The following is a 13678-nucleotide window of genomic DNA, read 5'->3' as shown; positions in this document are numbered from 1 at the left end:
GCAGCAATGTCAACAATGAAAATGAAAATAATAATGATCATAATAATTAGATGTTATTCCCCAATATTTTTCTTCATTCAGCCGAGAAAAATATGAGTGACCTAAGGGCCTTTGTCACTATCAGTCGCTAGACGAGTAGTGACAATCGTTAGATCACGAGTATTTTCCAGCTGAATGAAGAAAAATATTGGAGAATAACTTAATTATACCAGCACCAGTAATATCAATGAAAAATTGAGGAAAGTAATGGTAATTTTGAATGGTTTCGACTTATATTTCGAACACAGCAGAACCAGTGACATAGACACGTGTTGTCATGACACAGACGCATGTTGTTGTGATGTAGAACGACCACAGTATATAGTCCATACTTTTTATTCACCTTGGCTTGTGCATGGTATCATGTTATTTATACTGCTGGGTTGATTGGGTACAATCCTACAATCCTGGTTTAAATCTTGCCAAAGAACTTACCCATTCAGAAACAAACTGCAGCAATGAGGTTTTGGTTGGGGCAGTAACTAAGTATGTAAACTTGAGTTAACTTCCCTACATGTTTACCAAGATTCTCTTTCCAACATTGTGGTTGAATATATCAATACACATAGAAATCTTACTGAATTTCCATCTCTTTCTACAGAATAAAACTAACCTGACTCTATAGTTTGGGCAAATAATTCCAGTCCTTCATATCTCTGTGCATTGTCAGCTTGCTGTTCACTCTCACTTGGTTCTTGTTTAAAGCACTCCTGTGCTAACTGCATGCTGGTTGTCATACTCATACTACTCCACATTGATTCAGCCATAGCTTGTACTATAAATCAAAACATAACATGTACAATGTAGTTAGAGCAATGTGTAAGATAATGCAAAACATTACATGTAGTTAGAACTTCTGTGACCAGATATCTAGATGTACCTATGATTCAGCCATAGCTTGTACTCATAAAACAAATCACAACATGTCAGAACTTCTGTCACATATAGCTAAATACATTTACCACATTACCATATTTAAATCCCACAATCCTGGGATTATTATGATCTTTTCCCCATGGATCGACGCCAAAGGGATTCAATAGGATTATTCTTTCATTCAGAATCATCTTTTTCAAAGATTTGCCAGACAACTGCTAATCCTAATCTGATAGCTGCCTTTAAGTGATAATTTCAATTTTTAAAAATAAATTCTGTATAATATGCCAGGACAATAGATATGATTTTGTTGCTATATTGCTAGTGTAAGTGACCTACCATCACATTCTTCTGATCGATATCTTGGTTGAAGTGTTAGATCCAGGTTGTGGATCTCAATTTCACAACTGTCTCTCAGCAAGGCAGACCATGGTACACTTATGGATATGCTTCCAATCACTCCCTCTATCACCTCCACTGGAGAGTCAAAGGTTTCTGCCAATTCATTTAAGGACTGGAAAAAATCATACAGATTAAATGTGCAAAATGACATCTTATCTTCCATCCCAAAATGAAATTTCACACTATATGTGTACAACTCATAAATTCTCTCTTTCTAAAATATCTATCTTCTGACTTGAAATGGGGCGATGTGGGACATTGACATTGGAACAAAGTGATTGTGAATCTTTTATATGATGAATGGTGTTGTTATTCTCTGGACTGAGTCTGGGAGTCCTAATCAATTATAACATAATAATAAATTACAAATTAAGCAGCTCTAGGACCTCTAAAGCTGCACACGAAAGATTTGTGAAACGACTTTGTTATAGCCTCGGAAGTTAACTCTTTTAGCGAGATTTTTTAGGATCAATTTGCTCCTGAATTTTAAATTTTGAAAGCAAAATGCTCCTAAACTTTAAAACTTAGGAGCAATGTAAAATAATATATATCAGACTTTAATTCTTACCAATATTCATTGTGACAAATGCCACATTTATTTGTTGAATGCAAATAATCATCAATTTTATTGAATGGCATTCATATTAATGTAAATAAAATGATTCCCCATCATCATAAAAATAGTCAATATACAAGTGGGCTTCAAAAGCTGTCTGTCAAATGCAGCTAAAGTTGAAATTTCACCTTTCAAATGTTGGTAAATTTAAAATGTCACTCCTGAATGCTGGTATTCACAGAAATTCACCTCCATTGGACTATTTATTACCTGCAAATGCCAGTAATTACCAGCAACTTCTTAGGCTGTGTTGGGTAATATCAAATATCATACACTCTGAACAGTATTGAATCATATATTGACGTTGTCAACATATTTGTGTAGCCATACACATGATATGGTACAATATATCTCATATAATTGATTTTTGCCAAATTAGGTTTGCACCCTATAATCAGCCCCCCCCCCCCCATGAACTATGATTTCAACCTGTTACTCTACTACTAGTACTTATAGATACTTATGATGTACTCTGTCTTATCATTGGTATTATAAACATTTCAATGAATATACTAAATGGTTATACATTTGATTTGTTCATTTGATATAAGAACAGTTGTATGGCCGCTTTACATAAAGAGTTCACATTCACACACAAATTTGAAGTTTCCCTCGCATTTCATGTCCACACATAAGTGTTCTTATCAAACCATGGTGTGTAATATAACATATAAGTCTCTGTTGTTCACCATGCTATGCCAAGTGTTACTATTATACTAATCCAATTCATTTGTTTACTTCCCCGTTTGAAACAGGTTGTCCATCGTCTGATGTCTGCGATTGTAATATCTGATCAAAATATACTCCAGTTACAACTAGTACAACTTTTAAGAAATCCATTTGTGAAGTTGTGAAAAATGATTTTAATACTCAAGTTATATCAGTTTGTAAACAATGAATTCTACTTTCACATTCACATGACTCATTTCCATCACGTACAGAGAAAATCTCATTTTGAGTAACCTTACTACATTTGAATTACCAGGAGTACCAAGAAAGATGAAGAGCAAAAGGTAAAGGTGTCTACAAAGTACAATAGAGGATTTTCAATTTGATCAGCTCGTCGCAAATTCTAATCTGCCCTCGACCTTATCAATATCAGCACCATACGAAATATGGTAAACAAATTGTCATTGGCGCTACAAATGCGGGTGTGTGTTCGTTCAACAGTTCCCAGATGGCTGGTAAACCAATTAAACCATTTCAAAATTCTTTACATATACAAATGTCTAAATAGATGTATATAACAATCCACCCCTTCATAATAATATACTCACCCATATATCCAACGCAACATTTTTTATCGTCCCCTTTCCATTGTACAAATCAACACTCAGCTGATCTAGAGTCAGCTTTTCCTGTAGGAAATTTCCGAGATAGTGTTGTAAAAGGTACCTACATGCCCTCTTTTTGATATACTCTGGCCAAGGAAAATACCAAGGCATATTGGACTAAGAATAAAGCCGTCAAAACAACAATATGGCAATTTTAGTCATGAAAACGTAACTTTTCGACTAGTGTGTCGCACCGGGAGAACCAAAACAGTCCGCCGCCATTTTAAATCTGACGTCACTTTTAACTCGTAAGAATAGATATAAAGAAGAAAAGTCATACTCAGTTTTTACAATATTGTATAATTTAAAATCATTTCCTTTGATATTAATACCACTTTAAGGGGCATTTAACCAAAATATTCAACGTTCAACTCTCACTTCAAAATTGCGAAACAAAACAACAATATTTGCATCACGGGTCGCATGGGTCGAAGGTCATTCACATCCAAAAAGGAAAGAATAAATATCAACAGTACGTTGAGGGCGCACAGCAGTGAACAGCCGTCCAGCGAGACAAATGACCGGTAGTAGTCCATTCATGTTCTTTGACGTGTATCCCAGGTAGTTCAGTTACTCCTGAGCTGTATAGCTGCAGGTAACATGTGTCCTTGAGTAGCATCACGTTCGCCTTTTCATTGTCCCATCTCAGTTATATAAGCTGCTTCTTGGATACCCCTTCGTCGACATTCTTCTTACTCGGACAGCGCTGAAGATACGACTTGATCACACACACTATGGAATACCAGAGGAACGGTACAGGAAGACCGAGGAGGAAAGTAAATGGACACGATGACAATGTTTTCGGTCTTCCCGAAAGTAAAACTGACGTGTCGTATAATGATGGAATAACTGGACTAGGTTTTAAACTGTTTGCCTGCACAATCGCAGGGGTTGTGTTTGGAATCGTAGTTGAAAAGGGAAGGGGTAAGTGGATGTTTTATCATTGTTTTGTAATGTTCATCATCATCGTCGTCGTCGTCATCATCATCATCATCATCATCATCATCATCATCATCATCATCATCATCATCATCATCACTACCATCATTGTCATCATGATGCTTTTGCTTTAAATACCTCAGAATTCCAAAGAAAGTATTAATGACAGTTGATAAAAAAAAAAGGTATGCAACAGAAAAAAAATGGTACAATATTAATTTAATTTAGCTATTTTGTAGCTTTACAACAGTTTTGAAAATGTTAACACTTTTAACCATTAATTGTAATAAAGTTACTATGTACTCTTTGATGTCTAGTTTATAACAATTCCTGATTACAATGACAGATTTGTTAATGGGATGTTGCCATGTTTAATAGTAAAGTGTAACTTGCTAAAATAAATAAGTCACTAGTATAGGACTGTGTAAAATAAAATTGTAATATTTATAATTTAAAAGAACACGAAGTCTATGTAAAATTCAAATCTCAAAGAGTTAAAACAAATAATTTTAAAAAAAGGTGTATAAAGAAAAAAAACCATGTGTATTTGACTGTTTCATTGCAGTTTTTGAACCAGTAATGATAAGGGAACAGATGTTGTTCACCAAATTTGTATTGTGTAAGACATTTGTTGGAGCCTTGACAGCTAGTCTGGTGAGCCTATCTTTACTGTCCATGTTACCCTTCACATCAAACCAGTTTATGAGAGCACGACTACAGTTTGTAGCAACACTGAGAAACAAGGGTGTAATGTCCAGTATTGTAGGTGGCAGCATCATGGGAGCTGGTATGACATTCTGTGGCTCTGTAAGTATAAACTCTCAACAAATTCATATTTGAAATAATGTGATAAACCTGGCACTTGCAACTAGTGGAGGTTTGTGTGTGTGTGTGTGTGTGTGTGTGGGGGGGGGTGGGTGGGTGGGGGGCAGTGTTTTGGGTCAGCTTTGGAAAGCTTGATATAAATGAAAAAATAATAAATTGAATAGAAGGTGAATAGATATATACATGTATTGCAGCAATAGTATCCCATGGAATATCAGTAACTAACATCTTTAGCAGGAAACACTGATAAAATGACCCGCATCCCATGGAATACTGTATTGGTAATTAATATCTTTACTAGGAAAGACTAATAAAATGACCAGAGAACTTGGGAAGATTTACATGTACCTCCTTACTTGATTTATGAAAATATTTCAAAACTTTTTTTTTTTACTTTCATTTCTGATATTTAAGTTCATAAGAGTAAGGCAATGTTATCTTTTAATGCTAAATATTTTGTATGCAAAATTCTTGTAAAACACATTTCCCAAACAAACATGAAAGACATGCCTTTTTAGGAGACCTCCAGGTAATAACCATTAACTGTTAACTATTTGAAATGTCTTTTCATTATAGTGTCCTGGTGTGGTGTTATCACAGCTTGGTGCTGGCGTAGAGAATGCAGGTAAAGTTTGGATGACTTGTCAGACTTTTAACCCAGAGGTCAATGAAAGGGTTTTCCTGCCCGACTTTCATGATATGTTACAATATATTTTATTATATATTTACATGTATGTTTATCACTGCAGTCTTAAGTACAATGTGTTGCAAGGAATGTTACAGTCATGATTACAGTGTGTCTAGCTTGAATCTGTAGGCTGCAGGGTTATAAGCCTTGCTGATGCTGTTTGCTTTTGAAATTGCTAAAGTCCTTGGACAGATTTGAACCATGACTGACTGTGCCCTAGTCAACCAAAATGTATAATTGGGGACCTGGATAGAATACAGGTTGAAATGCGAATGCTTTAATCGTATGCTTGTACAATCACTGCAATGGATTGTATGCCAGGCAGTTAAGGTAGTATGAAAGGCACTTTCATTGTGATGGGTAACAAGATTGCAGTTTCATCGATGGTTAACAAGTTTGCAGACAGTTTCATTGTGATGACTAACAAGACTGAGGAGTTTCATTGATAGTTGACAAGATTGCGAACAGCTTCATTGATGGTTAACAAATTTGCAGACACTTTCATTTTGTTAAAAACTACCCTGTTAGCTAGAATTGAGAACTAAGTGTCCTGTCAATGAAAATAAGAGGCATAGTTTGAACAATGGAGACATGACGAAGAGAAGTACAACTGCAGTGAACCACCAAATGGTGAATTCAGTGATGTCTGTAAACATAACACATCTTCAGTGTAAAATTTAACAGGTCATAAACTGTATGGGGAAAACACAATCATCATGAATGGACCAAGGAGGGTGAATGACCTGTCAGGGCAAATGACATATAAGGCACACGTTGCTTCTCTAAGTATTGGCTTGATATACACCAAAGGTTGTAGCTGGAAGGCAAAGGAAGTTCACATCCTTGTTAAACAATACAGAGATGAACTCCCTGTTATGTTGTTTGAAGACATTTTAATGATTTATTTGTTGATGATATTTCCTGTTGTGGAATAGACTAGATCAATAAACTACTGTACACCATTGTGTGGCTTTTTTTCTGGTTGTAGTACACAACATGCGTTTCAAACTAATCCAGCCACAAATTGCTGCTAGAATTTCAGGAAAATTTCCAAATGAAATTCGTTTGTTAGTTTGACTGTACATTTTTGTGTAGACAGTATGTATATATTTAGACCTGTATGTGTTTGCTGTTTGTAGGTATAGCTATTTTTTTTACCAAACTTTGTCCTCGTGTTGCCCATTTATAATGTCAGTTAATACCTATGACTTCCTTAAGAGACAAGTTGTGGTCAATTTTGTGGTCACCATGTCTGTTTTTTGGCCTTGCAAGTACCTGGTATCTTCACATTAGAAGTGGCAATGCAGTCTGGTTTTTTTTTGGCCTTGCAAGTACCTGGCCATGCAAGAACATGTACCTGGTGTGTTCACATAGTGCATAGCTGTGCAGTCTGTTTTTTTGGCCTTGCAAGTACATGGCCAAACAAGTACCCAGTAATTTCATATGGTGAATAGCTACGTTGTGTGTGTGTATTTCTTTGGCCTTGCAAGTAACTGATATCTTTACATGGTAAACGGCAATGCAATGCACCTGGCAAATACCTGCTAACTTCAGAACGTCAATGGCAACGCAGTGTATATTTTGGCCTTGCAGATACCTGATATATTCACTCAGTGAATGGCATTACAGTTACTATGTACTTTGAGTTGTAACAAATCATTAACATGTGCAAACATGATGAAAACTTTGAAGTCACAATATCAGCTTTTTTTTTCTTTTTTTTTCTTCTGAATTCTGACTAGGTATAACATTATTGGGATGTTTTGTGGGAGCATTGCTGTATGGTCTTGTGGAGTCTGTGATGATGAAGATAACCAAACCAAGCAAGCCATACAAAGTGTACATGTAAGTAAGACAAAAACTATGCAATGTATCTTTAGTGTGGTTCGATTTCAATTTAAAAGTTCATTGTCAACAACTTACCAAAAAACAAGCTACCATGATTATTATAAAACATATGTATTTTAACTAAAAATGTTGAAATGATACATAACTTCATTTACTACAGTATGCAGATGATGCAGCGTCTATGTTATATTTCATTTTTTTTTTCAATCTTCTATGTCTCTTTATTGCCAAAGAATGTGACATGAAGGAGACAATATTTCTGTACTTATTTGTGAGATCAGGGTTTTTTAACTTAATTTTAACCTTGAGAATTAACCATAGATGTTACCAAGACCTATTTGATATACTTTTCCCATTCAGGATGGACCAAAGTACGCCAACACCTTACTTTATGCTGGCTATGCCATTTGCATCAATGCTTGGGGTTGTACTGTTTGCGATGGAACACTTTGCACCGTGGACTTCAGACCTCGTAGTGCCAAATGAATCAACTGGTTCCTGGTTTACTATCAGGTCCTGGCCACCAATCCTATCTGGTAAGTAATATGACAGAACCTTATATACTGTGTGAGTGCTTGAGTGGTGTACTAGATTTGTTATTTACATGTGTGCTCACAACGTTCTCTGTGGCTGTACTTTCAAAGCAAGGTGCATGAAAGTGAAGAAAAACCAAATACCCAGAGTACTCATGTGTTGTGTGGTTCTGTTAGTGTTATTATTACATGTTTATCTGAAACAGTCAAATTTTTCTAGAGAGATACAACTGTGTGTTCACATGTAATATCCTTGTGCTCATTTGCATACAGGCATGCAATAATGTTTTGGGGTATTGCACTGCAATGCAAATATACCAAATTGTGTGTAGGCAGACACCAATACAAGTAATCCATGGTACATATATCTAGAACTGATAAAATTAGTAAATGTTCACATATCAGCTTTATTTTTTTTAAATGTCACAAGCTGAGTGCGTTCACCTTTTTTTTACAAACACTTTGCATAAATCTTTGATTGAAGCTAATAGACTAGTATAATATTAATGTTGATGCATGCCTTTACTTGAATTTAAAAGCGATTATACATGTATACCAGTAATAGGGTTCCCCAAAATGTTCATGAATTATGTCATGGAATCAATTACTTTGTATGTCTGAATACAAGGTTTGAGTTACAAGTGATGGGTAAGTATGAGTCAGCATAAGTACCAGAAGTCTGTAAAGTATGCCATGTTAGGGTGCCCTCACTCATCAGTCAAAGCTGGTACAGAATTACCAGTAAAACAGAAGTCTACTTTTTAATATGCAAACACATATATGTAAATGTGCTACTTGCCTAGCATATTACACTAGGTGAAGAAAAAGGCAATAAATAGTTTTGATATTGTTAATTTTTTTCCCCAAAGTTCAGCACTGTTATGTCTCTGTGTTATATAGGTTTGACGATCGGTATGCTTCAGATTCCCATTGTATTAGCTGTACAAGACACTGTGGGTGGTAGTAGTGGTTACTGTACAGTGGTCTCACAGGTCTTGGCGACTCGTCAGCTGCAGAAACTCTCACCATATCTCAGTAAATACAGATTGGGTCTCACAAACTGGTGGCAGGTGAGTCTGTAATTTAGCTTAGTTTTAAAACACTGATTGTCAGGTCTTGTCAGGCAATCTTGAAGCCTGAAATGGGTTTTGACACTTGACTGTTTTATACCTCTTTGACACACAGCTGATTGTGGATCAAGTCTTCTCCTCATCGTTGGCAGCAATAATCGTGGACTTTAAGTTTAATGACTCTTTTTTTCAACTAAGTGTTAGCATAAGCATTCTTCTCTCACTGTATTTCACACATTTGGTCTGTTATAGGCTGAATGCTATATCTAGTACTTTGGTCTTGCATTCATCCATTTTTAGCATACTTCGTGGCTGTACATTTATATGATTTTCCATGTGTATATACACATTGTGTATCTTAGTTAGATAACATTGATGATGCTGTGTGATTGACATTTTTGAAAACTGACGTAGTCAAAGACATGAATACATGATAGACATTTTTAGCACAATTGAAAACCAAAAATGTCTATGTGCACACCAAAATGTAATTGTGTTGATTGACATTTTTGAAAATTGGGGGGAAAGACAGGATTTTCAATCGTACCAAAAATGTTTATTGTTTTATAAACTTTTCAATTCCATGCGATTTCTTGATGCATTCTAGGTTCAGAATCATGCCAAAAAATGTAAAATAACAATGTCTGGACCATAACTCCAAACATTTAAATAAGCCTTTATTTACCTTCTTGTAGGGTTTCCTGTTATTGTAGACAGACCTAGATAGATCATGCACACAGAGACTTACATCACTGTCATTTTTATGTTGAGGTGGTGACAAAGCCGAGTATTAGGGTACCAATAAAATAACTTGTAAAACCTTGAACAAAACCACAATAAGGTGAACCCTGTTCAAGTCACACACCATTTTGCATGTCACAGTGGTTTTTTTTTGACAGTTTATCAATCATCTCCTCTGAAATACATGCCTTCAGTATTTCACTTAGCTTTGTCCTGTAGGATGCGGCACAAACCTTGAATAGTTGACCACAGTGAGGTCAACCATAAAAAAAAGTCACAGACAAACAAATTTGTCTTGGTATCAGGTCATTCCCCTACTCGCTAATGAGAATACCTGACATTCCATACACACAGTCACACAAAAAAACGGACATATTTCCTATCAACTCTGAGTTTTCCTTTTATTTGAAGAATGCAGGTCAAAGTATCATAATTATATGACTTAAGCAACCTTGCCCCTTCATGCATGCTTTTAGCCCAGAATCTTGTCTTGGTGTTACAATCTCAAGAAGTTGAATGTCGGTGGCTGAGTTGTTACCACTGCAGTGGGCATTCAAGCCCTGGTCTGGGTTTAATTAAATTTATCATGTTGTAAGTAAGAAGAGTGTCGTTCACTTTGACTATACCAAACAACACAGGTTTTTCCCCGAGTACTCTATTTTTCTCCTGCACTAAGTCTTACAAGACTCCAAAAGTTGACTATTCATTAATAGGATGATATTTCTCATATTCACGTTTTCCTGGTATTTTAGACCAAAAATGTGAAGATACCTGATTAGATCATGTTGGCCCCATTAGTTACCATTAGTTGAAATGTAGCACCCAGTCAGGGTTAGGAACAATACACATAACACAGTTGTCTTATTTGTAGGTACTGTTTGCATGTGGGGCAATATTTGGAGCATGGTTCTCATCCACAAGTTCAAGTTCCTTTGGTACTGTGCCAGGTGTGTCCACTACTACTGCCTTTGTTGGTGGAGTACTTCTCCTTTTTGGTGCTAGATTCGCTTCTGGATGTACCAGGTAAATAATATAAAAAATGCTACCATTACGATTTCAAGTGACACTCTTCTCTTCTCAAAAATAAGCATGTGTGAAAATATTGAAATATATTTGTCCCATTCCAGTGATTTCCTTCACTACATGTTATAGCTAATCTATACATCCCACAACGAAAGTAAGTAACGTTCGAACAAAAGATGTGCTGATGAAATTAAGTATGAAAGTATAATTTTGAAAAGTGTATATTTAAAATTTGGAAAAACAGTACACACAATTTATATTTAGTGATAGCAAAATCTGAGGCTTTTGTCCACACCTGTGGACGTGTTCACCAGTCCTGATATTCTGGGTTGGTCACATGACTTATCATTGAAATCACATGACAAAAGAAAGGAATCCCACATGTGTGAAAGTTGAAAAGAACCACTATCCTATTTGAGATCAATACAATACCCTACAGAGATGAACTTGCATCAAAGTCTGTGATGAAAGTATGTTTTATCAAAATACGTACCATATTGGTAGACATAAGAAATTGTTATATCACATCCATGGATAATATTACCAATGTGTAATATGTTGTCTGTTCTTATCGACAAGCATAATTTATGGAATGCAGCAGTTCCATAGCCTGATCTTGTCATCAATTGTTTGTGATATAATCAAAAAGTGTTACATGTAACCAGGGTTACCAGTAACATGAAGCAAAGCCAAACCTTCCAAATCGGCTCATTTTAAAATCTTCAATAGACACATCCTTGAGAATGTTTTTATTTCTTCTCTTTACACAGTGGCCATGGTGTGTCTGGCATGGGTATGTTATCATTACTGTCCTTTGCGGCTGCACCTTCAATGTTTGTTGGAGCCATAGCAACAGCTCATGTCCTAAGGATGTTGGCAGTTATGTAAATAAAAAGTTGGCAGTATACCTAATAATGGGTTTCCAAATAATACTCTTGTCAATGTCCTATGAATTAATCTAACCCTAAAAGTCAAGTATTTCTACTGATGCAAACTTTTTTTTAATAGATCTTGTCATGTAGAATGTACCTCAGAAATAAACTGTCTGAACTTTTTCTGTTACTCTGTTTAAGGAAATTCAAACCAATTCTCAGTTCAAATCAATGAAAAAAATGAGAGTCTACAATACAAGTGTTTTAAGTCAAGGTCAAAATTAAGCCATTTGTGAATGTAATACCATGTGTCAACTCTATGGGAAGGTAAACGATTGTTAATTTCCTTGAAAACAAGATTGCACACATCAATTTTTTTTTCATTATTTCAAAAATGACCTGGAACAGGCTTTCATAAGGCAAAGTTGTGAGAGATTTTAATGACTGATTTTCAAGGAAATTGGTCGCTGAGGTGCATTCTACCTTTAAAAGTGTCAGTCTGTAACTAAGACTCCATATTTTGATTAGCTGTAGTGTACAAATTCAAATACATAATATGATTTAGGGTTTTAGAGGTGGTCAGATCACCGCAATGAGGCTTTGAGAATGAAAGTTCAGCATCTTAATTGGCAACCAAAAACTGATGTTAAGATGTCACTTTTATATGGTCAAAACTCACTGTATCAATTCCCGATGAGCGCTCTACCTGTTACTAGACGTGTAGTGGTTGGCATACCATATTAAGTGTAGTTTACATGACAAACATAATCTCTAAGACCAAAAGCTGCATGCAATGCCCCTCTCACAGTGTTATGAAATTAGGCCTATCAAAGAGAGACATATTATTCGTTTTGTACAAACTTTATACAAATTAAAAGATGTACATATTCTTTTGTTAAACGAGGTGTACCGTTTTCAGAACTGTGAAACAGTCAACTAAGTACTGGGGTATATATATTATATATTTGTGTGGTTGACATTTTTGTAAGTGAATATAACTAGTACATGTAGTTGAATGTCTTTCTAAAAGTTATAGCTATGGTGATATTAAGAATAGTGTGTTTTATGTTATATTTTATGTTGTGTTGTATATTTCTTGTCTAATTACTGCGATGTACAATTGATAATGACATAGACGGGCAAATTTTATGTGTCCAAATAAAGAGTCGATCCTCTACATAGTAAACAAATAGTCATTTTCTTGTTTCAGAAGTCTGGTTTGTCTGTCTTTATACAAAACCCTATACAACATTAGCATGACTTTTATGTATTTATTAATACTGTCACCCTGACTCTGCCACTGGGGGCGCTGTTCTGCCACTGCCCACAGAATCTGGGATATATAAGTGGCTGACCCACAAGATCACCTCTGAAGTAAAATCACACAGTGGCAACTCTTGCTGAGAATATTTTGGCAACTGGTCATCTTCTAACAGAGACCATGATTTCTATGAAATATATAAACAACATGAAAATGAAAATTGGGAGTCAGTTTCATCCAATCAACACCTATCATAGATCCCAACAACAGCTCTGTTCCTCCTTACACAAATCACTTATGCAATTCCCCAGACTCTGTGGGGGTGGCAGAAGAGCGCCCCCAGTGGTAGAATCTGGTATATAACTGAGCCTACCTGGCCAAAAAATACCAGTATCCTCCCAACTTAAATCTATTGAACCAGAGAGGTATCACCAACGACTTCTACTTGACAAATGGACACAACCTTCTAAGACTGTCATCAGACGCCTGTGCTAATTTTCTTTTTTAACTAATATTGTTACAATTATTGAGATACACTTTATAAATTTCATGGAACTCAATAACCTTTCTTACAATACACACTTAGAATTAGCGTCAGTGTCATGTCTCAA

The 13678-nt window shown here is 35.7% G+C and overlaps 2 protein-coding genes across 2 annotated transcripts in view; one reads left to right on the top strand and one right to left on the bottom strand.

Annotated features, from left to right (window-relative positions):
- Positions 1-3479, bottom strand: part of LOC144447298 (autophagy-related protein 2 homolog A-like) — a 35405-nt gene extending 31926 nt beyond the window's left edge. Inside the window, exons 1-3 of the mRNA XM_078137226.1 lie at positions 3211-3479; positions 1255-1429; positions 653-814 (exon numbers count right to left, since the gene is read on the bottom strand). Of these exons, the coding sequence (XP_077993352.1) occupies positions 653-814; positions 1255-1429; positions 3211-3378 (505 nt within the window). The 5' untranslated portion in view covers positions 3379-3479. The remainder of the gene's footprint in view (positions 1-652; positions 815-1254; positions 1430-3210) is intronic.
- Positions 3480-3783: 304 nt separating this feature from the next.
- Positions 3784-12970, top strand: LOC144451638 (uncharacterized). The gene is made up of 8 exons (XM_078142536.1): positions 3784-4191; positions 4772-5013; positions 5608-5656; positions 7462-7564; positions 7928-8103; positions 9001-9170; positions 10783-10934; positions 11705-12970. Exons 1-8 carry the CDS (start codon positions 4002-4004, stop codon positions 11820-11822), a joined length of 1200 nt encoding a protein of 399 aa, XP_077998662.1. The 5' UTR covers positions 3784-4001; the 3' UTR covers positions 11823-12970.
- Positions 12971-13678: the final 708 nt, after the last annotated feature.

Source organism: Glandiceps talaboti, chromosome 2, assembly GCF_964340395.1.
Source record: "Glandiceps talaboti chromosome 2, keGlaTala1.1, whole genome shotgun sequence".
NCBI classification, from domain to species: domain Eukaryota; kingdom Metazoa; phylum Hemichordata; class Enteropneusta; family Spengelidae; genus Glandiceps; species Glandiceps talaboti.
This window is presented reverse-complemented; position numbering and strand designations above follow the sequence as displayed.

What these genes read in the sequence shown, in the direction of transcription:
- LOC144451638 (XM_078142536.1), top strand. Translation starts at nt 4,002, where the DNA reads ATGGAATACCAGAGGAACGGTACAGGAAGACCGAGGAGGAAAGTAAAT. An exon ending in GTATGACATTCTGTGGCTCT is followed by an intron (nt 5,014 to 5,607) that starts GTAAGTATAAAC and finishes TTTTCATTATAG; the next exon opens with TGTCCTGGTGTGGTGTTATC. An exon ending in CTGGCCACCAATCCTATCTG is followed by an intron (nt 8,104 to 9,000) that starts GTAAGTAATATG and finishes TGTGTTATATAG; the next exon opens with GTTTGACGATCGGTATGCTT.